Source organism: Protopterus annectens, chromosome 3.part1 (genome assembly GCF_019279795.1).
Source record: "Protopterus annectens isolate FY-2018-M chromosome 3.part1, PAN1.0, whole genome shotgun sequence".
Classification (NCBI taxonomy): domain Eukaryota; kingdom Metazoa; phylum Chordata; order Ceratodontiformes; family Protopteridae; genus Protopterus; species Protopterus annectens.
Genome location: NC_056732.1, coordinates 435,727,508 through 435,755,004, shown reverse-complemented (window position 1 = coordinate 435,755,004; position 27,497 = coordinate 435,727,508). Strand labels below are relative to the sequence as shown.

General features: G+C 41.0%; 1 protein-coding gene across 4 annotated transcripts in view; it reads left to right on the top strand.

Moving 5' to 3' along the window:
* ACTR3B (actin related protein 3B) overlaps positions 1 to 27,497 on the top strand; it is a 1,280,959-nt gene that overhangs the window by 753,644 nt on the left and 499,818 nt on the right. For all 4 annotated transcript variants that reach the window (XM_044066887.1, XM_044066889.1, XM_044066888.1 and 1 more), the window contains one exon: positions 14,927 to 15,070. In XM_044066887.1, the coding sequence (XP_043922822.1) occupies positions 14,927 to 15,070 (144 nt within the window). The remainder of the gene's footprint in view (positions 1 to 14,926; positions 15,071 to 27,497) is intronic.

Here is a 27,497-nt window from a genome sequence, read left to right as displayed (position 1 = left end):
AAGTGCTGTGTAGACTCCTTGTACCTCACTTATTGTGCCCTCAGGGATCCTGCTATATTTGACTTCCTTTTTATTAAGAAGTAAAATAGTACAGCCAACACAAGAACAAGAGATCTCAACCTACACCAGGAAATCAAGAAAGCCAGAGGGAGGGATAGGATAATCACTTATTGGCTCCCTCTGAACTGGAATAGGCTTCCCCTACTGCTTAACCAATGCAACCCCTTGTTCTTCAACTATAGCTTGGACAGCTGTATGAGTACCCTTAAATTTACTCTGGGACTTACATACCTTGATATAAAAATAAAAGGGGTGGTGACTTGCATAATGAGCTAGAAGTGTGTGAATACTCATGGATTACACTTCTGGAAGCAGATCATCCACCTGGTTTGAACATAGTGGTTAATGTTAAACCCATCTTGAAAAAAAGGCAATTGTTTTTTAAATAATTTGTATATGTACATAGATGCATACTAATTTTCTTAAATATATTTTCTTAAAAGTAAAGTTTAAATTTTGATTTTTGCTTTTTTCATTTTTTTACACACACACACACACACACACACACATATATATATATATATATATATATATATATATATATATATATATATATATATATATATATATATATATATGCACACACACACACACACACACACACACACACACACTTACTTTTTATCTAGGTATTAGTTAGGACTGTGTCATGTGATCTCATTAATGTTTTTAAATTGGGTATTTAAATGGATGTTCTGACTTGCTTTTTTTACACAGTGATGAAGTGTTGATCCCGAAAGCTTTGTGATTTTGCATTTTGTGTTGGAATAAAAGTGCTTTTTATTATCACTACTTTTCCAGGTTCTGGATTCTTTTTTTGCATTTACAGGATTTGCCCTTCTTGAAACTTATGGTTGAGGCTCTGAAGGTGTCTATTGACAAGATGCACGTTTTTTTTAAATCCTATGAGCCTATGATCTTATAATTCTATATCTCACTCTCATACAATAATCATATTTTAGGTTCATGGGTATGTACTAGGCTAATGGCCCTGGAGCCTTTTCAAGCCTAGCCCATATATGTGTCCTGGCATCATGCTGCCTGATGTTAGTTCCCACTGCCTCTTTTAAGTAGAGCCACTGGAATGATCCCGGGGTGAACTTTATAGGTTCATAGGTGTGTACTCACATTTCTCAAATAAAAATACTGATTCACTGGTTTATTTCAGGATGTTTCTAATTTTCATATTCATTTTGCCTTGGAATATCTTAGGTTCATAGGTTCATAGGTTCATACTAGGCTATCTGCCCAAGGGCATTTATAAGCCTAGCCCATAGTTATGTGGCTTTCGCCCCCCCCCCCTTTAGTTTGAATAAAACTATGCCTATTATTTTGCTGTGCCTCTGTCAAGCAGTGACACTGAAGTAATCCCTGGGGTATATCTGCGATCTCCCATCCATTGGTCAAGATTCCTCTTGAACAAGGCCAGCGAGGTGCTCTGCCTCACATGTACCGGGATTTTGTTCCACAGCATAGGGAGTCTCTGGGTGATGAATCTGTCCCTCCAGCACGTTCTATTAATAACCGTGTCAAGGTTTAAGTCTCCCGCCCTTGTGGTTCTGAGGGATCTAGATTTTTTGAGGTGAAGCATATTCATCAAATCTGGGTTTGACATGGCCTTATATGTCAGGCACAGGTCACCTCTGAGCAAGCGGTATGAGACTGAATAGAGCTGGAGTTCTTTCAGTCGGGCAGCATAAGACATATTTTTGAGACCCTTTATCCTTTTGGTGAGGTACTTTTGGGGCCTTTCCAGCTGCTGCAGGTGTCGGGTCAGATACATTCCGAATGGGGCATTGTACTCAATCATAGGTCTAATGAGTGATGAGTACAGGGGGACGATGACCTCCCTTGATCTAGATGTGAATCCCTTCATGATCAGGTGGGCAATGTAGAAGGTTTTCCTGACTACTTTAGCAACATGAGTGTCAAACGAAAGGCTAGTGTCAACCTGGGTCCCCAGGTCCCTGATGACTTCTTCTGTGCTCAGTGGATTGCTGCCTATATGGTAGCTAGGGGTAACCTTGTTTTTCCCGAAGGGTATGACTATGCATTTCTTGGCGTTTAATTTTAGGCCATGGCTCTGGCACCAGTTATCCATTTCTGTGAGGCCCTTCTGAAGGATATCTGTGTCAGAAGTGTTTTCGACTATGGCGCCCAGTTTGCAGTCATCTGCAAACTTTGTCAGCCGTAACCCTCCTGTGTTTGCTTGTACTTCAGAAAAGTAGATGCCGAACAAGAGTGGACCCAGGACTGAGCCCTGTGGGACACCACTTGTGACAGGCTTTGAGTCTGACATGGCTCCAGCAACTCTGACCCTGTGGGTTCTGTCACTTAGCCAGTTTGCAACCCATCTTGCGATGTATGGGTTTACATTCAAGCTGATGAGTTTTTCGATGATACCTGAGTGGGGTATTGTGTCGAAGGCCTTTGCCAGGTCGAGGTAGGCTGTATGGACTGCCTTTCCCTCATCAATGGCCTTGGTGACTGTTTTGAAAAAGTCAACCAAGTTTAAAAGGCATGGTCTGCCTTTGACAAAGCCAAACTGGGTTGGATCCAAAGTCTGCAAGTTCCCTATGTCTTTATTTATGAGTTCCATTATGATCCTCTCCATGGCTTTGCAGATAAGGCTTGTCAAGCTAATGGGACGGTAATTTCCAGGGTCGGTGGAGGCACCGCCCTTGTGAAGTGGGACCACAGTCGCCGTGCGCCACTCCTTGGGTACGTATCCTGAGGTGATGCTAAGATTAAACAGCTGTCCTAACTGCGGGTTTAATTCCTCATTGAGTTCGTGGAGCACACAGCCAGGGACACCATCTGGTCCCATGGATGCTGTGTTATTTGCCTTGGAGAGAACAGTTCTCACCCGGGCGTTGGAGATGTTTGGGGGGCTACAATCCTCTGGTATAGATATCTCTCCTTTTGGGGGAGTTTGCACTGAACCTGTCAGCCAGTATGTTGGCAATGTGTGTAGGTTCAGTAATCTTCACATCATTTTGAACTAATTCTGAGCATATCTGGGAGTTTCCTCCTAGGTTTCTAATATAGCTAAAGAAGGCCTTATGATTGTCTTTTGTGTCCTTGGCGATTTTTCTCTCAAAATTTGCCTTGGATGATTTTATGAGCGCTCTTAGTTTTTTACTTATAATGATCAAAGGTGTCTTACCTTTCAAGGATTTTTCTCTATCTTGTAGTAGCTTCCTCCTTTTGTTGTAGAGCTTGTTTATGGCTGGGGTCCACCAGACTGGACGCTTGCCTTTGGTACAAAGAGTCTTAGTTTTGTTTGGGATTGCCTGATCCATGCAGTCCTGTAGGTGCTGGTAGAAGGCATTTGTAAGTGATTCAGCGGTTTGAGTAATGTTTACCACTGGCTCAGGGGCCTTAAAGGAGACCACACTAGTTTTTAGAAGTGTGAAGTTGGCTTTTGAGAAGTTTTTCACTGTGGTCTTTTTATTTCAGGTGGGGCGGATGAGGACCTCCAGCGAGATTAGTTTATGATCTGATCTCACCAGTGAGGGGTATACTTCCGGTGTTGAACATTGTGATCCCATGTTCATGATGATGAGATCAAGTATGTTTTCTCCTCTTGTGGGGATGGTGACTAGTTGTTCCATGGCATTTGAGTTTATGAACTCCAGGAACCTTTGGGCTAGAGTGTTTGGGCTTGAGTAGTGTTCCCAGTCTATATTAGGGTAGTTGAAGTCACCTAGTATGATGGTGTTTGGAGATACATTTATTCTCTCCAGTGTTTTCAGGAAGGCCATGTGAGGTTCCTGAGTTTGAGAGGGTGGCCTGTAACATGCTACAAATTGCAGAGCAGTCTTGCCTATGGTTAATTGCACCTGGATGGTCTCCGATGCATCGTGCATTGCCACCAACCTAGAGATGTGGGTGTCCTTTATGAATATGGACACCCCCCCTCATTTTTGGTGTTGTCCGGATTTTGGGGCCGGAACGCATGATATGAGGTGAAACCTGATAGTGCTGGGGTGCTCTCAGGAGCCTTGAACCAGGTTTCTGTCACAGCACAGACATCGATGTTCTCCATACTGAGAAGGGCCTCGAGTGTGTGCATCTTGAGATTGAGACTTCTGGCATTGAGCAGCATTACCCTTAGTTTTTTTCCTTTTTTGTGTTCTAGGGTGGTAGGTTTAGAATTTGAGCCTTGCCTAAAAAGGCACTATGGGGGTGGCAAGAGCCTTTGCCAATATCCGGAAGCCCAGGGGTGACAGGTGCAAGCCTTCCCTTGCGAAGCAGCGTGGCTTGTCCAGCATGTCATCCCAGGCAGAAAGACATTGGATCCCCTTTGAATGACACCAGAATTTAAGCCAATTATTAAAGCTGATCATCTTATCACTGTATTGTGGCATCATTCTAGGTGAAGGTAGGATACTGCTCAAGGTCAGGGTCATACCTGCTTGGGCTACATAATCAGAGAGCTCCTCAATGTCTCTTTTCATGTAGTCCAAGGAGGTACGTCTCAGGTCGTTGACACCAGCGTGGACAATGACTGAGTCGGACTTGTACCTGCTGTTGAGAGACCTGAGTGCTTGTGTTATGTGGCGGATTCTAGCACCCGACAGGCAGCTTACTGTGACCTTCTCCTTACTCAGTCTGGTGAGCGGGACATCAGTGTGTCTGACTATGGAGTCACCAATGATGAGTGTGTCTGGCATTGTGTTTGGCCTTAAGGGCTGTGACTGTTTGACACTCTGACTGTGTGGTCTATGTGTTACATGTGTTTGGTCCTGAGGTGGTTGTTGTTTGGGTGTTTGCTTTGGTGGCCTCTGCTGTTTTGGTAGATTTTTGATCAGAGCCTCCGAGTATGTCTTTGTGTGATTATGTGTATGATTTGAAGTTGTGATGGTACTATGTGTGACTGGGTATGTAGTGTGTGTGGTTACCTTCTCCTCCTGTCTGGTCTTGCCAGTCCTATGTTGAGAGAGCTCAGCCTCCGGTTTGGCCGTATAGTTGCATCTCTCGCATGTATTTGTGTTTTGTGGGAGAAGGAGAGGATTGTCTGTGTACATGAGGCAATTGTAACATTGCCTCAATATTCCCAGGTTCACCAGTTGAGCAGGAGAGGACACTAGCAACTGATCCCTCGACATGCTAGAAGTAACAGATATAAAACTTACAAAAGACTCCGGGGGATGTGGGTTCTAGGCTGGTGGGGTACTATCTATAATAAAAGTGCTTTATCAAGGTGCAAGTACTGTAGGAGCAAGTGCTAGGCTTTACAGATAGAGAATAGTCTACTTGGGAATCAAGTAGAGATGAACTTTTTAGTTATAGGATACGCTGGTTAGATCAGCAGTACAGTTCGAGGAAGGTAGTTATAAGGGAAAATTTAAAGAGTGGAATTTAGGTAGCCCGAATAGTTTAACCTTGTTTAACCGCCGCTGCTCTTGTGTGCAACAGTTCTTGTGTGCAACAGTGGCAACTCCGCGCTAAATCGCGCTAAAACGCGCTAACGCGTGCTTTATAGCAGGGGGCTGGAAAAAACAGGAAATGACCCAAAATGGCCAACGAATTACTAGTTGCTGTTTCTAACCACTCCTCTGAGGACAAACAAGCAGCTCAGTACTCCCCACTCCCACTGGTGAGTAAAGAAACTACCTCTGGCCACACAAGAAAATGGAGGAACACAGGAACCAAATACAAAGCCCAGGGATCAGCAAAATCTGATCACTGGAACAACTAGCTAGGAAAGTTTAGGAAAGGAGAAGTATTTTTTTGTTTTTTTTTTAGTTTTTTTGCAAACAGACAGAAAAAATACAGTAAATGCTTTGTTTTTCGACTAAATTGCTATCAAAGGCTGGTACACTTGAATGTATTAGCCTGTTTGTTACTTTTAAGCAAAACTTTAGCCAACAAGTGCAATCAACAATTTAAGCACAGAAAAACAGGAAAATAAGGTAATAAAACAACCACTAGTACCTGAGAAACTTCATGTAGAAACGCAAACCTTTGTACCCAGAAAATTTAGATGTGTCTCACTGCAAGTAGAATTGCAAGCAATCTGGACAGAGAGATCAATGTGCATTTAATACTCACAGCTTAAAGTAGTAGGGAAAGGCAAGTTAGTAGTAAGGAAAGAAATATTTAAAACCTTCTGTGAGACAAAGAAAAGTTTTCAGTATATAAGGCTTTTATTTTTTACCAGAATTCATGGGGGGGGGGGTATAGGAAACAACACGTTTATGTAATTGCACTCAATAATAGAGCTAGATGCTGTGAGCTTGGTGAGATGCATGCTTCACTTATAAGAGACAGAACTGTGTGTGGAATTAAAAATAATTTAATAAGTGATGGACTGTTGAGTAAGTGTCATTTACCTTCCAACAAAGCACAGAATATTCGTAGAATGAGCGACTTTACAAAATGCAGTTAAAAGGGTTAACTGTGGAAAGTGATATATGCAAAATAACGTCAGTAACTGATAATAAGAGTAAACTGAAACCTAAATCACATAAAGGAAATACAAATAAAGGCAACTGAAAGTAAAGAGAAATATAATCCACACAACTGAAATAAAAATAAAGGCAACAGTAAAAAAAAAATGCATGGCAAAGATGATGGAACCTAAAAGCAGCTATGCTAGGTAAAGCTTATAATTGAATATAATGGCTAAGTGTCTGTGCATGTGTGTACGTGGTGGTGGTGGTGGTGGGAGGGCAAAATCATTTTAAAAAAGAAGTTTGCAAAACTTGCATGTTATTGAAACCATGGAATAAACACAACTGAAATCCCTGTAGGTTCAATCGAAAAAAAAAAATGCTGCATAAAATATTGCAACTGATTGTTTGGTCAGGAAAGCTGATGAATGAAAGCAAACAAAAGTATTTATATCAAGGTACTTGCTAGTTCAAATGCAATATTTTTTCAAAATTTTTGTTTAAAGCTCTAAAATTATCAGTTGCTGTGTACAAATCTACATGCAAGTGACTGCAGCTCACTCTAAACTATGTACTTTTATCATTTCTTTGGGTTAATTCAAATTTACCAGACTTCATACTGAAATTTCTTAATTGCCAGTAGTTTAAAAAATGCTAGGTGTTGAGATCATGGAAGGTCTAATTTGTGGAATTGACATCACAGATGATTTTTTGCCTGGGGTGTTTCTAGACAGCACCATGACTGAAGCTTGGTAATCTATTCGACAAGCTGAGTCATAATGAGTCTGAAGCTGAATAGGAGGAGCTGCCAAATGTGTTACCAGTGTTATATATGTGAGTCACATACTGATGTAGGAAAGTCTGAAGCCATATGAAGAAGTCAGTGTTATAGTTACTTTGCCAGAAACCACAAGACAAATTAGATATAATGCAATTCATTGGAATGGTTCATTATCTTGCAAGGTTTATGCCTATTTTTCAGATACTGTAACACCACTTATGAGAGCTTGATGTCACTTGGTTTTAACATTTTTGTTACAGAAGCTCCAGCTTTGAAATGTTAGTGTTTCTCAACCTGTGATTCATCAGGTGGATTGATAGTCAGTAAGGATTCAGTGTAGTGTTGTTGCAAGAGAGTAGACCAGCTTCGTAACAGTTTTAACAGAAACCAAATAAGGTTTGAAGAAATACAAAAAAATGTTGTCCATTGTCAATGGATTTCAAAAATCCCATGATTCAATCTATAGTGAAGAGTTACTGCGGAATCATATTACAAACTAATAAAAAGTGTTTTCAAAAAATCTTTTCTTAAATATCTCTAGCACAATGGATGCTGTTAAACTTGTGAAAGTAGGGTATGGAAATCCAGTGTAAGCAATGAGAACAGATACACTCTGCTGATACCTCAAGATGCAGAAAGATCTGTTGGGAAAAAGACTTTGGTATAATTTGTACCATTCTACACCTATAGCTGCTGAAAACCAAGGTACGATACAAAACATGCCATCATTGACAGATTAAGTCACACAGTAGTATTTTTTTTTATTTTGATATTCTTGCCTTGTCTTTTTCTCTCCTTTTTATCCTTGTTTATCTTGGCAATGTAATGTTTACAAAAATAATTCTGTTTTCATGACAAAGCGTTTCTTTTGCATAGGTCATTAAGCTCAGTACTCATTCTATAAAACGGTAGTTACAATACGAGATAGAATCTATGGAGACATATTTAATTCATATAAAATCAAACCTCAACCTTTTTGAAATTTCATATTTCATTCTTGAAGCTGTCTGAGTCAGCAACCTGACAGTGAATGAACAGTTTTATTTCAATCATTCGCTTACAGAACACTTGTGACTTTAACCCATCTCTTATTCTTGTACATTTTATAGAAATTATTAAGCAAGCTGTAGTTTCTGAACTCCCCTTTCACAGCAGGATATAGCTTCTCATGCACTTGTGCACACCTTGAACAACTTGCCATCTATCAAACTGAATGCTTTTCATTTTTAACTGCATAATCAAGACCAAACAAGGCCTCTTTGCTATCATATGGTTAGAAGGCCTTTTCACGTTATATTCTAAGACCAATTCAGCCTGCTAATTTTTATTAGACTTTTACTTCACTTTAATTTTGCATCTGTCTACATCCTTAGCAAGCTTCTTCATTTGAATACAAGTTAATTCTGTAACTCTACACACATTTAAAACTTTCCCAAGTATTAGCTTAGGTTTTGACAGATGTTCTGTACTGAATTTTACATTTTATGCTGCATATAATTCTTTCCCTCAGCAGTAAATCACGTAGCTCTCCAATTTCAAATTCTTTATCTGTATCTCATTTCAGTCACATATGCATCAATGTATTCTTGTGAATCTTCATAGGACTGTAGAAGTCACATGGAACGTAAGTCAAGAGACCATATGCACCTTGCTGATACCTCCCCTTGACATCTATCTCCCACTTCCAGGAAGGCAAAACATGTCAGGCCCAGGATGAATTTGTGGATACCCATCCAATTATCCTGGTTTGTCTTGAAATATGCAAGGGTGTGACTCTATTTAACATGTAAAGGTAATTTGTTCCAGAGACAAGATAACCACCGGGTGATAACTGTCCTTCCAACATGCTTTATTTATCCTTAGTTTTCCTATTTGTTAGCTGCTTATCTTATTGAGATACAAGACTCCCTGTAAAGCTGGTTAGAAAGGTATGTGGAGGGGACAAGATCAGAGAGCTGCATTAGCTCATACATAGAAGTACTAACTAGTTGGCTGTGAAGGCCCTACCTCCCTACATGCTGAAGTTTCTGTGATAGGCCAAGGCAATACAGTCAAGCATGGACACAGGAAATGACCCACCTTTTGTAAGACAGGAACACCTGCCATTCCTACTTGCAAGCTTAGCCCAGAAGCTAACTTTTACCCATGCCTGTACTAGAACAACAAGAACAATATGACTATTTTTGTGCATCACCCCACTCCCACCTCATCACTTCTCCTGGAAGAGAGATAAGCAGCGAATGTCTCTTCATTCCTTTCTTCCCCTTCACAACATTCCCAAGCCACTAAGTGAGTACAGATCACCTTGTCCAGGTTGCGTGGGTCATAGACAGAGCTTTAGATGTGTAAAACAGCAGAGTTGGCTTAATTCACTAAAAATGCCATTTTCCCTAAAGTGTTCAATCTGTTGCAGTACTTACTAACTTTATGGATATGGAAGTGGGTTCAAAAGATTCAGAAACTAAATGTAGAATATATGTGGAGTGACAAGCATGGGAAGTCCAAAAGGAGCTTTTGTTTACCCTTCTAAGAGAAGGTGGATGGTACTTATTTTACTTTAGACTTATACACAGTCATTTACCCTATATTACATATTCAGGGCTCTTCCATTGTGGACAAGGATAGAGACAGCTGTCCTGTATTGCTGTATACAGATGGAGCTGATATAGTATATTAATTGCCTCCATAAAAGCAGTAGGAAGTTGATACCCTGCATGAGTTCCTCGAGTAACATTGGCTGTGTTGACTAAAATGAGTGGAGTCGAGTCATTGTGTTGTGCATTCATCTCTTAATGGAATTACTCAATTATTTAAATTGGTGCGGGCACTGTAAATGGGAAGAGATAGAAGAACATCAGAGCAGAATTGGTACATGGTATGCAAAAAAAAAAATGGCATGCAGCAGGTTTTGGGAGAAAGAGTTTCTTGGCCTCATTTGATCACTTGCCAAAGGCTTGAAGACAAGGGAGGTGTGAGTTTTGAAGGTACTTACAGCCACTGTGGTCCCTACTACAGGCGGAGAGTACTCCTGGACAGAGTTATCACCCGGTGGTTACCTTGTTTCTGGAACAAATTACCTTTACATGTTAAATAGAGTCACACCCTTGCATATTTCAAGACAAACCAGGATAATTGCATGGGTATCCACAAATTCATCCTGGGCCTGACATGTTTTGCCTTCCTGGAAGTGGGAGACAGATGTCAAGGGGCGGTATCAGCAAAAGATGCCATCCTCACAGAAAATCAGATCATCCTATATTTACAAGGTTCTGATATAAGGGGTGTAGAAAATGTCAGGGGTAGCATCAAACACCATATAGGGAAGTATGGGGTACAGAAGATGTAGCATCTGTTGACTTGGGTGTATGTGAAGGAATTACATAACACCCCATTAATGCTGGAAACCATGCTGGTGCACATTCAAGATGAGAATGCTGAACCCAGTTACATAGGCTGCAATACCTGATATAATCTGAATGCTCAGATTATAAGGCACAACTGGTATATGCAAGAAACATGACACTGGACTGTCAGTTGATAGGTGGTATATGGTCCTTTGTTACTAATGTGACCTTGGAGTTGCTTACTAGCTCAGCATAATGTATCAGTGGCAAAGATCTGTGCCTCAAACTGCAGGTTCCAGGGTTCAGTCCTGACCTCCAGTACTGGGTAGAGTCTACATACTCTGTCCATTTGTCTTCCTCTGGCTACCCTAGTTTCCCCTCAACAGCATGCTGATTGATTAGTTGCACTAAACTGTCCACGTATATTGCATTTATCCCCGTGCTTGTAGCTCAGACCATGATAAAAGAGGATCTAAAATGGCCAGTTTAGTTATCTGGTTAACAAAAAATAAGTTAAAACTAGATGTGTTCCTTTGGTTAATGTCTTTTGGTGCACTTTCTTTCATCCAGTTTATGTTGGTTAATTTCAGGGGAAGACATGTGGGATGTGCAGCTAACTGTGATTGATCATAATTTATTAACTGCTCACCGAAACAGTCCATAGCAACCGGAACAACAAAAAATTCAAGCACAGTTGCAGAAGTATGCAGTTAATTGGAATGCCAAAGTGATTTTATTTTCCAGGGTTATTAAAAAACTTCCCAAAGATGTGGCCCCTTATCATTAGCTAGAAAGTTATAGCACAAATCATGAATTGCATCGAGGCAACATATGTGTAAGAATTAGGTCACTGAGGATCTACTCTAGTTTCACTGTTCGGTATTCATCATTTTATTGTTTGTGTTATCTTCTGCTGCCAGACCATTGTGGTCAATGTTTGTCATTTCAGTGTTGAATGTGCAATATCAAAGTGTCATATTTTGATGGAATGTATACCAGCAGTGCATCAGCTGTTTTCTTCTGTTATGTTAATGTTTTGCACATGGTCCTTGCTTGCCTGAACTGACTAATGTATGCTTATAAAGAAAGAACAACAGTAAACAAAGTAGTTGCAATTGCCTATACATGAATACAGTGCTTCTGGGTACTGAGCACTATAAAGGAAAGCATTGTTAAAATGGCTGTCTTCCAGTAAACCTATGTGTCAGACTCATGAAAAATACATTTTTTTTCCAAGATAGTCTTTTTGGGGACATTTATGGTCTTTTGACAAAACTCTAAAACAAAAGATATTTACAAGATACCCGAGCTCAGGTGTCAACTGTTACACATGCTTGAATGACAAAAAACCCTTGAACTGCAACTGTAAAACATTCCATATCTTCATTTCTGGCCACAAAACTGTTGAATGCACTTCTATACGCAATAGGAAAAAGGCTGACTAACCATATCAAAGTTAGACTCAAGGCACTGCTTCTTGCAGAGGTTGAATGTAGGTGTAGTAGTACTGCTACACTAACAAAAAGTATTCTGAATGGACATTTCTCAATCGCTGAAGCCCAAGGCAATTAGTAATGGTTTGTGCAAGTGATGTCTAAAGTAACTGTGATGAATGTTGTTAAGGTTGCCATTCTGTTTTATTATATTTGAATACAAGATTGTCCTAATGCTACTTATTTTTTTCTCATCTTACTAACCTTAACTTGTGTATGCTTTTTGTATTAATTTATTGCAACTAGGTTTGGGCTAAAAAGGGTCCCTTATGGTCTAATCCAACTAATAAATTAAAAAAAAAAAAAAAAAAAAAAAAAAATTCACTATTTTTAAATGTTAAACTATTCTAAGTGAACTTGCTCAGAACTGAATTAAATATCTGCCAGTGTATGTTATATGGCGGGTGTAAACCGAATAATCAGGAACTCAAAATCGCTATTGTGGGGGGCTGTGCACCCCACACTCCCCGCTAAATATATATTCCTACTCCAAGATCGCACTACAGTGAGGAAAAGGCAAATATTCTGATCTCACTGTACTGCGATCCTAAAAAACCAACATCGACTTCCTGATTATTTGCTCTTGTGAGTGATCGACATTTTGGCGTTCTAAAGTAGACCTTGTGTAAACCATGTGAATGGAACATCACACTAAGGGAATTGTAGGGATATTTTTGAAGAAAAATGATGAAATCCAGCATGCCTTACAGGGACAGTAAGCTTCAAAGTTAATAAGTCCTGTGTAAGAAACGAATACCTATTTCTGTGGTGAGTGCCTCTAGGAGTTGCTACTTAATGCTAGAATTCTAAACCTCAAAATGCACTCTCTCGAGGCACTCCTAAAAATGAAGAATATTGATATCTGTGCAGTAACTGAGACCTGGTTCAAGGCTCCAGAGAGCACCCCTGCAATTCCAGGCTACAACTCTTACCACACTTTTCGGCCATCAAACCAGGACAGAAACACTAAAGGTGGAGGAGTGTCAATATTCACCAAGGATATTCACACCACCAGGCTAGTTGCCCAACACAATGCGTCTCAAATTCTCCAGGGGCAACTAACACTAGGTAAGACTGCAATCCAAATTGTAGCTTGCTACAGATCCCCCACGATACCCCAAGATTCTCACTACACCTTTCTAAACATACTGGAAAATATTAAGATAGAACCAAACACCCTAATACTGGATGATTTTAACTACCCTGCCATTAACTGGAAAAATTACTCATGTACCAACACCTTTGCCCAACAGTTCTTGGAATTCATAAATTCCAAAGCCCTGGATCAACTAATCCATAGTCCCACCAGGGGCTCCAATATCCTAGACCTGGTCATTACCAACATGGGCTCAAGCTCAATGCCAAGAAATGTATAGTTATCCCCTTTGGGAAAAAAACATGTACCCATGAATTACCATATAGGTGGCAGTGCACTAAACACCGAAAGTGTGATAAGAGACTTAGGGACACAGGTGACAGTGGTCTCGCCTTCGATAACCACATTGCCACAACAGTCAGAAAATCCTTCTATGTGTTACACCTCACCACTAAGGGCTTTTCATCCAGAAAAAAGGAGGTCATTGTCCCACTGTACTCATCCCTTATTAGACCCATTATAGAATACAATGCCCTGTTTGGTATGTACCTCTCAAGACATCTGCAACAACTGGAAAGGCTGCAGAAATACTTCACTAAAAGAATCACAGGCCTAAAGCAGATGCCCTACGCTGACCACCTTAAAAAACTCCAGCTATACTCTGTCACATATCGTCTACTCAGAGGCGATCTCTGCTTAACATACAAGGCCATGTCAAACCCAGAGCTGCTGGACATGCTACACTTAAAGAAATCCTACTCCCTCAGAGCCACATGCTCCAGGGATCTAAACCTTGTCATCACAATAAACAAAACATGCTGGAGGGATAGGTTCCTGACCCAGAGACTCCCCAGACTCTGGAATAGATTGCCCAAACATGCCAAGCAGAGTGCCTCTTTGGCCCTCTTCAAAAGGAACCTTGATGATTAGATGGCACAAAGGAAATTCACCCCGGGGATTACGTCAGTCGCCCTGCTAGACAGGGATCCAGGGAAGTAAATACTGTGGGAAGAAATAACCAGGGGAATTGTTATGGCTAGGCTTGTATAGGCCCTATGGCTGATAACCTAGCACCAACCTATGAACCTATGAACCTATAAGTTGCACTTGTGATTGTTATTTCATTCTAGTGTCAGACTTGCAGACTTTCGTTGGGACTCTTATTTTGTGCACATGGAGTGACAGTGTAATGATGTAATGGAGAAAGTGGTGAGCAATTCTGCTGCCTTCATGAAACTTTGGCTCTCTTTGAGATTACCTATTACAGCCATAACTGCAACATTGATAGTCCTTCTGGCCAAGTGGTCACTGAGCTGTGAAGCTGATGAAATGTCATTAGTGTAACTACATGTCTGACTTCTGTAACTTGCTGTGTGATGTTAATATTTGATTTTCCCATCATCTTCATTGTACACTACTGCTGCAGCAACACCAGCTTTACTGTTTGAGAATGCCTAAATTTGAGAAAATTAGAACTAAATTTGCAGGTGACACTGAGTGCCAACAGTTTATAAAATACTCTGCTTTTGTTATCAAGTTAGTGTTAAGTTTAAAGTTTTAATAAAGATAGTTTTCGATGGAATGTAGACTGGGAAGGCATACTTAAAATGTTGTGCCATTACTGTGTCAAACATCTTTATATTTGTCTTGAAGTAATTGCATACATTAATATATCATAAATAAATGGAACTGCAGACACAAATTACTTAACTGGTTTGTACAAATATTTTATTGTGCTTGTTATCTTTTTACAGGCAGAAGGCTATGTCATTGGGAGTTGTATTAAGCATATTCCTATTGCTGGACGAGATATTACATACTTTATACAGCAGCTGCTCAGGGAGCGGGAGGTTGGAATTCCCCCAGAACAGTCACTAGAAACCGCTAAGGCTATAAAGGTAAGAGATCCATAAATGTCTTGCAAGAGTGGCATTTATGGTTTAAAACCTGCACCTTTGGCAATTAAATAAGCTAGAATTTCTGGAACCATATAGGTATGACTGGATAGTTTTGTCTCTTTTTAACCAATAAACAATGTTAGAGATCAGTGCTAAAGTGAACTAAAATTTTTGAAAATTAAATTTTAGAGAGATGCAAAATGATGCATGTGTTACTCAGATCAGAATGCAATACTTAAACTTCACTGATTTACCTGCATATGACGTCATCTATTCAAGTGTATGACTTTTTATATGACTATTGTAGATTGTTATTTTTGTCACTGTGTTAATAGGTCTTCTTTTACTGAATATAATCAGTTGCTTTAAGTGACATGTTGGGATCCAATAAGCAAGTACTCTTCATGAAGAAAAAAAATTGATATATAAATTACCTGCTATAAGGGAATCCTTTCAAATTCTCAACATAAAAGTAATTACTATCTCACAGTACAGACAGCTGTAGTTTAAAGATTTCCTTGCATTTGAAAATCGTTTAATTACAAAAAACTGCCTTTGAAATATTTTCTTCATATATAAAAACATTTTGTGCTTTGGAAAAATGTGTTGCAAATTAAAAATCACTTAACTGTTAATAGTATGGGGGTTTTGTTAGACCCTGCTTTTTGTATGAGTACATTTTGTAAAAATGGATGGAAAGAAAATAATGCACACAGAAACCAGACTATGTAGTCACTTAAATCCTTTTGTCCAATGCTGAATTTAGAAATTCTGATATATTTTATCCTACTTTTACTACAGACCAATACTTGCAGTGCTATGGCCCTTGAGAAGCTGGTGTTTTCACATACATAGACAACATGCCATAACAGTATATGATGGAGATGTCCATGACCCATATTCATGAAAGCCTACGCTTTGCTCTAAGAGCGTGTACACAACGTGCAGCAACAAGTGTGCTGTTTTGTATTCGTTAAGCAGCTCTACACATCACGTCTACCCACATAAGGGTAAGAAGAATAATATATGAATGAAGGCATACATAGGGGAATTACATGCTAATGAAGCAGTTGAACATGGTGAAGAGATTCAGGAATGTATAAAACCTTTGTGTGTATGTCTCGCTCCCTTTTGGCCTCAGTTTCAGTACTATTTAGAATACAGTCACAAAATTAGAAAAAAAGTTAAGGGGTTACTGCTGCTGTCATTAACCTGTATGTCCATGTTCAACAGTCTTTAATACAAGGTGCTGTTGCTGCTGTCAGATCTCGGCCTACAAGGGAAAGAGTGTTCCGACCATGTTTGACATATCATGGATTTCATGATATCGAAATAGTAGAGCACTACAGAGTGGATAGGGATACCTTACAGGAAATAATCAAACTCTGCCACCCTCAGCTGAGGCCCTGGGGAAATTGTGGAGAACATATACCAGTGAAAACCAAGGCATATGTAGCATTAAATATACTGGCTACAGGCACTTGTCAGAGACCTACAGGGAATAAATTTGGATTTCACACATGAGCCTTAAGAATATTACAGCAGTTTCTAAATGCAGTGCTACAGCATGTAAGAGATCATATTTGGCTTTCATGTACTCCAGAGGAGAGAGCTAACACCATGCATCATTTCTATACACACACATTAAAATGAAAACCCCACCTGGAGAACAGGGAAGGTGGTGCATCAACAAAAAAGGACATCATTCTATCGACTGTCAGGCACTCTGCAATGCCCAATGGATCATCTACAATGTGTATGCAAGTAGCCCTTGCACTTTTCACAGCTCACACGTATGGTACACCTGTGACCTATATATATATATATATATATATATATATATATATATATATATATATATAAGGATTTCTAGGTGTGAGTTTTCACAAGGTCGTTTAGTAGGTGATTCAGGCTGTGATCTGCAACCTCTGCTCATGACACCCATGAAAAATCCACACAACCCCACTGAGCAAGGTTACAATGGCACACAAGCTCAAACTAGGAATATTGTATTTGGCTTGCTCAAATCAAGGTTCCAATGTCTAAACACATCTGGTGGTGCCCTGCGTCATGATCCAGCCACATTGGCCAAAATACTAACAGTCCATGCCATGCTGCACAGTATAATTGTCAGGAAACAGCTGCAACAAGGACAACAAGGCCAAGGACCCAAGTTCTCAGCAACACAGGCAGGGCCAGCAGACACAGATGTGGAGTCTGAAGAAGAACAAGAAGCTGTGCATGATCTTGGTAGACGTAGGCGTGCACAATATGCTATGTCCCTGGCTAAGAGGCAAAGGATAGTGCACGCACTATCTACCTAACTGGAAACTTAAGAAGCTAAACACATGCAAATGGTAATAGCAATGCATGCAAAATTATCAGCCTTTGCTTACCTATGTAATGGTTGTATTCTGTGATCATCAGACAGCGCCAACTCCAGAAGAGAATTTGTAGCAGCAGCATTAGCTAAGGTAAGTGATAGACCTGTAAAGAAGAGATAGAAAAAAATTGCCCTCATATGCAAGTATTGTACACCAGTAAAATAAAGCATGGCTTAGCTGTACAGGAGTGTTAGCAGTAACTCATGAGTGACATGTGCAAGATAAGGATTAATCTGCCCAATACTGTGCATCACACACTGAAGTTGCCCACCATTGACACGCTAACAGTGACCAGGGCAATCTGTCTTAGTATTATTTGCAGAAGGTGCTAAGCGTGCACTAATTACTAACTAGTAGGACTACATTACTAAGAATACTACTGCAAATATGAAGATCACACTGTGTAACAATCATTTGAACTTGAGCAGGAAAATCATAAAAGAAAACACTACAATCCTTTTGATTAAAGCAAGCATCTGAGTAAACGAGCATTAGTTATCCATTCTGTGCACCAGACATAGGCAACCCTAAAGAAATGTGCAAAAGGCAGGGGACAGTTATCATCACTTGTACAGGGTGATAGTGGTGATGGTAGTGCGGGGTGGGAGGTCACAGAAGGGCAAGCCTGTCACCAAAAAAGAGAGTGCATGTGTGTGTGTGTGTGTGTGTGTGTGTGTGTGTGTGTGTGTGTGTGTGTGTGTGTGTGTGTGTGTGTGTGCGTGTGTGTCTGAGAGAGAGAAATCAGGTTAACAGTAAATATCCATTGTCAGGCCAACAGGTATAAATCAATCAATATTAATGTTTATATGCATGGGTATATAAATTGGAAGGGTTAAGATAAATTTTAGTATGTGTGGGTCTGCAGGAACGCAGTCAAAATACTTGTGCTAACAATATGCACAGGCATCCTGGACAGGTGAGAGCCGTGCATGGTAGAGAAGTTCACTGTCACTGCCCCTGATCATGTGACCTTCCTACATCAGGAGTTGCACTGCTAGTCCTATGACCCTGGATAGAAGTCAGGGTGCTACCTGAATATGAACAATATTTGCTGGATGAGCTCTAATCATGGCAACATCCACGACCACAACTATGTGGTCTACTATGTCTGGGTGTAGACACCTCAATCACTGATGCAGCAGTGGAAGTAGTGCCACTACAGGAGCAGGATCTGGCATAACCATGTTGACTAATACCTGATGATGTAGCGGCTCTCCAGTCATGTGTATGCTGACCCCCCCCCCCCCCCAGGAGACAATCCATTATAGACACTGCATAATGCAGTGTGTCATTCATCTAGTCCAGGACGTCACTCACAAGGTTCAGGTAGCCTTACACATCAGAATGCACAATATTCAGTACTCTTTACTATCTCATGAGGCCCTGGTGGAATGTACCTGTGCCTCCATGATGACCTTACACATACTTTGCATGGCACCTACTAATACACCAACATCAGGTTGATGGTGGAAAGCATGTTTTCTCTGAGCACATCTACCAATATCCCTGTGTGGTACCTCACACTCATGATGGCTGGGGGTAGGGTGGACTCTGCCAACTCTGCAAATGTAGTAACCACGCTACCCTGATCAGCTGTATCACCCTCAACCTGTCCTATCTCAGACGGTTCTGACTTATGAATATGTGTAGGCATACTGACTTTCAGTGTAAAGACCAATCTGAGTGGTGATTGTTGGCCCAGGGCCCAGTCTCATGTGCTATCATTGAGTGTTTTAAACCCATTTGGTTTCATTGGTATTTATTGCCCATGTTTGTACGGGTTCAAGCTCAGTTTACCAGAGCTGCACAGAGCTTGACAATTTGCAACTGTACCACTGAGTTATCCGAAGCATCCTTTGCTTTCTACTGCAAAATAAGTATAATTTTTACTTGATCTGCACTTCTTGTACTGATTTTTACTATTTGCTGTTATTTTTTAACTGTATTTTTGCTCTTAGCTGCACTTTTTAGCCTAGTATTGACTTGGCTCAAATTTGCTGGACCCAGACCTTTTTTGCAGTTTCTGAGCACTTATTCAGCTTTCCTCCACAAAAGAGGACCTCCCTTGCACCCTTGTGAGAGAAGTGTAGCTAACGACCCACCTGAGTGGTAATTGTTGGCCTGGGGACCAGTATCTGGTACTATCATTGATTAGAGTGTTTTAAATCCATTTAATTTCTTTGATATTTACTGGCCATGTTTGTGCGGTGCACATCATTGCACACTACCATGCAGTGATGGTTACCATTGTCGGTTATAGATGCAAAATTCCAGACAGATACATTTTCCCTTAGTCAGCTGCTTGTGTTCCATCTGAGGTTTCTTGCTGTTGTGCTTCACTGCCCAGAGAGACACTCAGGTGAGCCTCTGAGGTACCAATACAAGTCTCACCCACTAAGCCTTTCATAGTTTAAAACTTCTACTAGCCCCTCAGCCATATCCTAGTCCTTGTAGTCCTCCCCCCATTACTGACCACAGTACTTTACCTAATATCATGGATGGACAGTTTCTCACAGTTTCTCCAGCTGACCTGGTCAACATGGGCATCTTGAGGCAGTGTAGCAATTGCCTCATGTACATTGACAACCCATTAATTCTATGTCCCACAAATTCAGTATGTGAGAGATGTATCTATGTTATGAACCTAGAATCTGTGCTCTCTCACTGACAAATCAACATATCAGATACTAAGGGTGTTATCAGCTCACACTCACACAATTCACCTACTGCACCAACAACCCTCACAACACCTAAGCCCACATATGCAGAGGTACTCACCAGAAGCCTACCTAAATATCATAGACCTCCCAAACATAAGCATTTCTCAAATAATTCAGTACCAGCTGAACACAGTAGGTTCATACGTCCATAGGTGTGTACTAGGCTAATGGCCCTGGAGGCTTTATAAGCCTAGCCCAAAAAAATTGCCCAGGCACCGTGCCACCTGATTAGTTCCCATGGGTCTATATTAAATCAGCGAATGATTAAAATAGTGAACGCTGATTTATACACACTTTAAAACCAAAACCTGAAAATCCCAAAGACATGGAACAGCAATTTTTTCCCCAGGGAAAAAAAATGCTGTTCCACAACAAAAAAAAAAAAAAGCTCAAAGCACAAAATAAAGTGGGGGGCTTCCACACACCCCTCCTACTTAAATATAGCAACTCTGAGATTGCACCACAGCGGAGGAAATGGCAAATGCCCAAAAACGGCCCAGCATTTTTTTTCCCTGGGAAAAAATCCCTTTTCCATGTCTTCGTGATTTTCAGGTTTCGGTTTTAAAGGGTTGATAAATCAGTGTTCACTATTTTAAGCATTCGCTGATTTAATATAGACCCGTTCCTACTGCCCCTATCCAGTAGGGCAACTGGAGTGATCCCTGGGGTGAACTTTCTGTTACCCAGCCACTCGTCAAGATTTCTCTTGAAGAGGGCCAGCAAGGTGCTCTGCTTGACATGAATGGGAAGCTCATTCCAAAGTATGAGCAGTGATTGGGAGATTAACCTGTCTCTCCAGCATGTTCTGTTAATTGTGGTAATGAGGTTGTGATCTCTGGAGATTGTGGAGCATGGGAATAGGCATTTCTTTATGTGTAGCATTTCAAGTAGGGCTGGCTCAGACATGGCTTTGTAAGTCAAACAGAGATCACCTCTAAGTAGACGACCTCTTTCTTCCTGGATGCGAAACCTTTAGTTGTAAGATGTGTCATACAGGACTTTCGACCATAGTGGCAATGTGGTGGTCGAAGGTGAGGTGGCTGTCGACCTGGGTGTCCAGATCTCTTATGGCCCTTTCAGTGTTCAGTGGGCTCCCATCAACATGGTAATTTGTGGGAACTGGGTTTTTCCCAAATGGGATGATAACACATTTTTTGGCACTATGCTTCAGGCCATGGTTCCGACACCAGTCATTGGTCTCAGAGAGGCCCTTTTGTAGGATGTCTGCATCACTTGGGGAGTTGATAATGACTCCTAGCTTGCAGTCATCAGTGAACTTGGTCAGTCAGAGTCCCTCTGTGTTGGCCTGGAATTCTGAGAAGTAGATGACAAACAAGAGAGGGCCCAGGAATGAGCCCTATGGGACTCCACTTGTGACTGGTCGACAGTCTGACTTGGAATCCACACCTTGCACTCTGTGGGTCCTGTCTGTAAACCAATTTGCAACCCACCTAGTGATGTAAGGATTGATGCCTAGTTTGGTGAGTTTATCAATGATACCTGAGTGGGGAATGGTATCAAAGGCCTTGGCCAGGTCAAGGCAGGCTGTATGCACTGCCTTACCCTCATCCACAGCCTTGGTGACTGCCTCAAAGATGTCAACCAGGTTCAGCAGGCAGGAGCTACCCTTGACAAAGCCAAAGTGTGGGGTCAAGAGTTTGGAAATTGCCTATATCTTTGTTAAGCAGGCATATGATGATGCGCTCCATAGCTTTGCATACAAGACTCGTCAAGCTAATGGGGCAATAGTTCCCAGGGTCTGTAGTTGCTCCCCCTTTATGGAGCAGGATGACTGTAGCAGTGCACCATTCATTAGGGACATAGCTTGAGGTAAGGCTGTAATTGAACAAGGCTCGCAGATGTGGTGCCAGTTCGTTTTGTAGCTCATGTAGGACGCAGCCAGGGATATTATCAGGTCCCATGGATGCTGTATTCCTGGCTTTGGAAATGCAGCTTTTACCTGTGCTACAGAAATGGTGGGTACCAGACTTTCTTCTGGTATTGTGATAGGGCCCTTAGGGGGGAGGGGTAAAGTTGGCACTGAATCTGTCAGCCAGTATGTTGGCTATATCTGTTGGCCCAGTATAGGAGGTGCCAGTGTGCGATATCTCAGAGAAAATCTGGGTATTGCCTTGGAGGTTTTGATATAGCTATAGAAGGCTTTGTGGTTGTTTTTGGTGTCAGCCGTAATTCTGCCTTCATAACTGGCTTTAGAGGATTTAATAAGGGATCTCAGCTTTTTGTTGAGACTGATAAGGGAGATTATCCAGTCTTCTGACTTCATTTTCTTCCTTTTGTTGTAGAGTTTATTGATGGCTGGGGACCACCAGATTGGCTTCCTTTTTTTTGGAGGAGAGCAACTTAGTTCTATTTGGTATGGCAAGGCCAATGCATTTATGTACATGCTCGTACAGTGCATTGGTGTATGATTTGGCAGTCATGCAGCTATTTTCCATTGGCATGGGTGCCGAGAAGTTAGCCACCTTTGTTTTTAGGAGGGCAAAGTCGGCTTTAGAGAAGTTTTTCAGGGTGGTCACCTTAGTGGTGATTGTAGGTGAGATGGAGATTTCCATGGTGATCAGTTTGTGGTCAGATTTAACCAGGGAGGAGTTGACTATAGGTGTGGAGCAGTGGTCTCCCATGTTGCTGATAACCAGGTCGAGGATGTTGCTTCCTGTAGTGGAGGTCAGAATGAGCTGATCCAGGGCATTGGAATTAATAAATTCCAGAAAGCGTTGGGCCTGTACATGGGTACTTGAATAGTTTTCCCAGTTGATGGAAGGGTAGTTGAAGTCACCAAGTATGAGAGTATTGGGTTGGACCTTGATAGATTCAAGTGTGCTTAGTAACTTGGAGTGAGAGTCTAGGAACATGTTTGGGGTTCTGTAGCAGGCTGTAGCAGGCTATGACTTGTATAGCCATCTTACCCAGTGTTAGTTGTACACATAAGAACACACGCACCAGTGTCTCACCTAACAAGCCCCTAGGCAAAGCACAAAATCTAATGTTTTGATCACAGGTGACTCCATTGTGAGACACACACATCTCCCACTCACCAGGCTGGGTAAAGAAAAAGTCAGTTAGTTGTCTGTCAGGTGCCAGGATCCACCACATCACACACGCACTCAGGTCTCTCAACAACAGGCAATGTTATGACTCTGTCATAGTCCATGTTGATGTGAATGACCTGAGATGTACCTGTCTGGACTGTATGAAGAGAAACATGACAGAGCTCTCTGAATATATGCCCTAAGCAGGTATGTATCTAGCCTTAAGCAGCATTTTACCTTCACCTAGGATGATGCCACAATACAGACAAAAAATAAATGATTTCAACAATTGGCTTAGTTTCTGGTGTCATTCCAAGGAGATCCAGTACCTGTCAGCCTGGAATGATATGGTTGAAAGACCATGATGCTTTGCTACAGATGGTCTTCACCTGTCACCTCTTGGCTTTCGGTTACTGGTTAAGGCACTTACTTCTTCCATAGTGCCTTTTTTAGGCAGTGTCACAAGAACAAAATTCCCAGTGTAAAAATATCCTCAAAAAAACAAGCTCAAGGTTGTGATGCTGAATGCTAGGAGTCTTAATCTGAAACTGCACTCACTAGAAGCATTCCTCACTTTAGAAGATGCTGACATCTCTGCAGTCAAAATAACCTGGTTCAAGGCCACGGAGGGCACCCTGGCCATACTGGGTTGTAATGGCTTACACACATTCAGACCACAAAATGAATGTGTGAGAACTAAAGGAGGATGAGTATCAGTTTTCATCAAAGATAAATACACCTCTAGATTGGTTAAGCAGAACGATTCCCTAGAGTTACTCCAAGTACAAATAACTGTAGGAAAGACCCCCCCTTCAAGTTATCATCAGTTACACGTACCCCTCCATGAACCATGATATCCACACTGCCTACTTGGATGTACTTGAGCTGCTGAAACTACAACCAAACACTCTAGTTTTGGGTGACTTTAACTACCCATCCATAGATTGGGTAAATTATACCTGTACTAACAAGCTTGCCCAAAGGTTCTTGGACTTTGTTAACTCCAATGCCTTGGAACAGAAAATTGGCTCCCCCACAAGGGGCCCAAACATGTTCACAAACATGGAAGATCAGTGTACCACCACAATAGTGCAGCCCTCCCTGGTGAAGTCTGATCATAAATCAGTCTTGCTCGAAGTATTGATTACTTCAGACCCCCCTCAGGAGAAATTAGGCTAAAAACTTATCCAAAGTCAACTACAGTCTCTTAAGAGATGGCATTAACAGCTTCAAAGCACCTGTTCCCCACTGGCGGCAAGGGCACCTAAACTGGGATATAAATCAATGCTCTGTATAAACATCTATACAACTGTACTAGCTCAGGCATACCTGATAGGACCAAAGCAAGATCCTCTAGAAAGCACAAGCCTGCCTGGTGGATATCTGCCATAAATGGGCTATACAACAAGGGGAAGACATTGCTGTCTAAGAACATGAAGGAATGGTCTCAGAACTGGAAGCACTCCAATCTCAGTTTGAACAAGCAAATACAACATCTTGTAAAGTCCTCTAAAGCTAATTACAAATCAAAATGTGCATCCATGGCTAAGGATAACCATAAAGCATTCTTTAACTATATATGAAACCTTAAAGAAAAGCCAAGATTTGTGCTGAACAGGTGAATGGTACCACTTATACTTAACCTGTTAAAATAGCCAACCTACTAGCAGACAGGTTCAGTGATCCCCCCCCCAGTCCCCACCACATATACCCCTAAACATTCCAACCACCTGTTTTTTACCTAGTGTGTCTAAAGAGCAGGTCTTAACCACTCTCTCCAAGGCCACAATCACAGACTCTATGCAACCTGATAATATATCAGACGGCATTCTAAATGGTTTAAAACAGGCGTTAGCAACACCATTAGGTACTCTCTTTAACCACAGCCTAAACACTGGTTTTGTCCCTGCAGAATGAGAAACAGTTACCATCTTCCCCTTGTACAAAGGGAGTGCATCCACTGACCCTGGGAACTATAGACCCTTCAGCCTGACCAGTCTTATCTGCAAGGCCATAGAGAGAATCATTCTGGGCCTTATTAACAAATATATAGGAAGCCTTCAAACGCTTGACCCCACCCAGTTTGGTTTTGTCAAGGGCAGATTGTGCCTGTTGAACCTGGTGGACTTCTTTGAGAATGTCACCAGAGTGCTGGACAAGGGCAAATCCGTGCATATGGCTTACCTAGATTTAGCCAAGGCCTGTGATACAATCCCCAACTCAGCATCATTGAAAAACTCACCCAGCTGGGGCTCACCCCATATATTATTAGGCGGGATGCAAACTGCTCACCAACAAAACACAAACAGTCAAAATAGGAGATTCCACCTCCACCAGCAGATCTGTTACCAGTGGTGTTCCACAGGGATCGGTGCTGGGGCCCCTATTATTTGGAATGTACTTCTCAGATTTACAGGCAAAAACAAAAGGTCTGTCACTGACAAACTTTACTGATGACTGCAAACTGGATGAAGTCATTGAGTCCCCAATGATGTCAACATTCTACAAAAAGGGCTTACTCAAACCAATGACTGGTGCCAAAGTTATGAACTTAAACTCAATGCAAAAAAATGCATTATCATCCCTTCCAGCAAAACCATTGTCTCTGCAGATTACCATATTAGTAGCAGCACCCTAAGCTATAAATCATTGGTGAGAGATTTGGGCATACAGGTTGACAGCAACCGTATCTTAGATCACCATCTCTGCACAGTAGTTAGGAAGGCCTTCTACATTGCTCATCTCATAAGTAATGGCATAGCTTCCAAAACAAAAGAGGTTATAACCCCCTTGTACTCTTCCCTCATCAGACCAATAATAGCATGCTTCCTTTGGTATGTACCTTACCACGCACCTGCAGCAACTAGAGAGACCTCAGAGGTTTCTCACAAAGAAAATTCAGGGTCTCCAGCACAAGTCATATGTGGACATACTATAATCACTGTCACTATATTCTGTATCATATAGACTGCTAGGAGATGACCTGTGTCTTGCATATAGAGCAGCCTTAATGGCTATGCTACACATTTGTAAGTCAAATGGCACTTGCTCTAAGGACCTTACCCTAGCCTATTACAGCAACAGGACTTGCTGGAGAGACAGATATGCCACAAAGGTTGTGTCTCTTGTGGAACAAATTCAAGTTAAACCATGTGATTATAACTACCCCAGGACTGAAAAAGTGGCTTGAATGAAAAAAACACAATGTGTGTTCTAAATGTAGAGATGTTTTCAAGTCAGTGAACCTTACTGTGGCTATCAACACAGGACTATTGCCCCAAATGGCAATTATTACTGCAACACTGGTAAAATAATATACATTGCTAGTTGCATGACATGCTCATCTTTCTAAATTGGTCAAATCAGGAGAAGGATTTTTGAGCACATATTAAGAAAAATGATGCTAGTAACACCCTGAATAGGCATTCTAAAAAATGTAGAAACTTCTAAAAGGTTCTATTTTTTTATTCTTGAAAACAGTTCCCCCTTTAGTATGAGGTGGACCATGGGAAGCTAGGTTGGAGTCTTGAGAATTATATTGGCAATTATTGCTTGATGCTTCCCAGCCCTCAGAGTTAAATGATAATATCAGCATTAGTACTGTTTTAGCCTTTAGAGCAGCTAAATTGTAACACCTAGCATAAAATGTTGTCCTATTTATAGAGATTTGTGATAGAATTATATAAAGTCAAACTGGTTTCCCCCACATTCATAACATGCATTTGATAGAAAAAATATATAATTTGGTAGAACTGTTTTTCTTTCACAGTAACAGAGGTTTGGTAGAACAGTTTTCTATCAGTGTGATATTTTTAGAAATAGCATGTAACCCAGCATCTGCAAGTACAGAAAAGGAATATGCAGTAAATAAGTATGATTAGCTTAACAGAATGTGCTGGTGTGGAACAAAAAATATTATACTTCTGAATATTTTTGTAACAAATAGCATTGACAATAGAGGCTTGTTGAAATATCATAAACAGTTGAATGTATACAGATATTCAAGTGAATAACGCTAAAGGGAAATGGTTAGCACAGCAGAAAAAGCTACAGCCTATCCTATCAATGAAAGAACATTTCAGCCTGCTGAGGAACTAGATTTCTCTGGATGAGATAAGGATGCAGAAAAAGAATGCTTCAATACATGAAAAGAATGTTTCATCAAAGATGAAGTTTGAAACTAGAAAAAAGTAACTGTAAAAAGCTGTCTGGTAGAGATTTTGTAATTTGAGTTATCTGAGGAAGTCAGTGTATCTGACAGTAGTGTATGTTA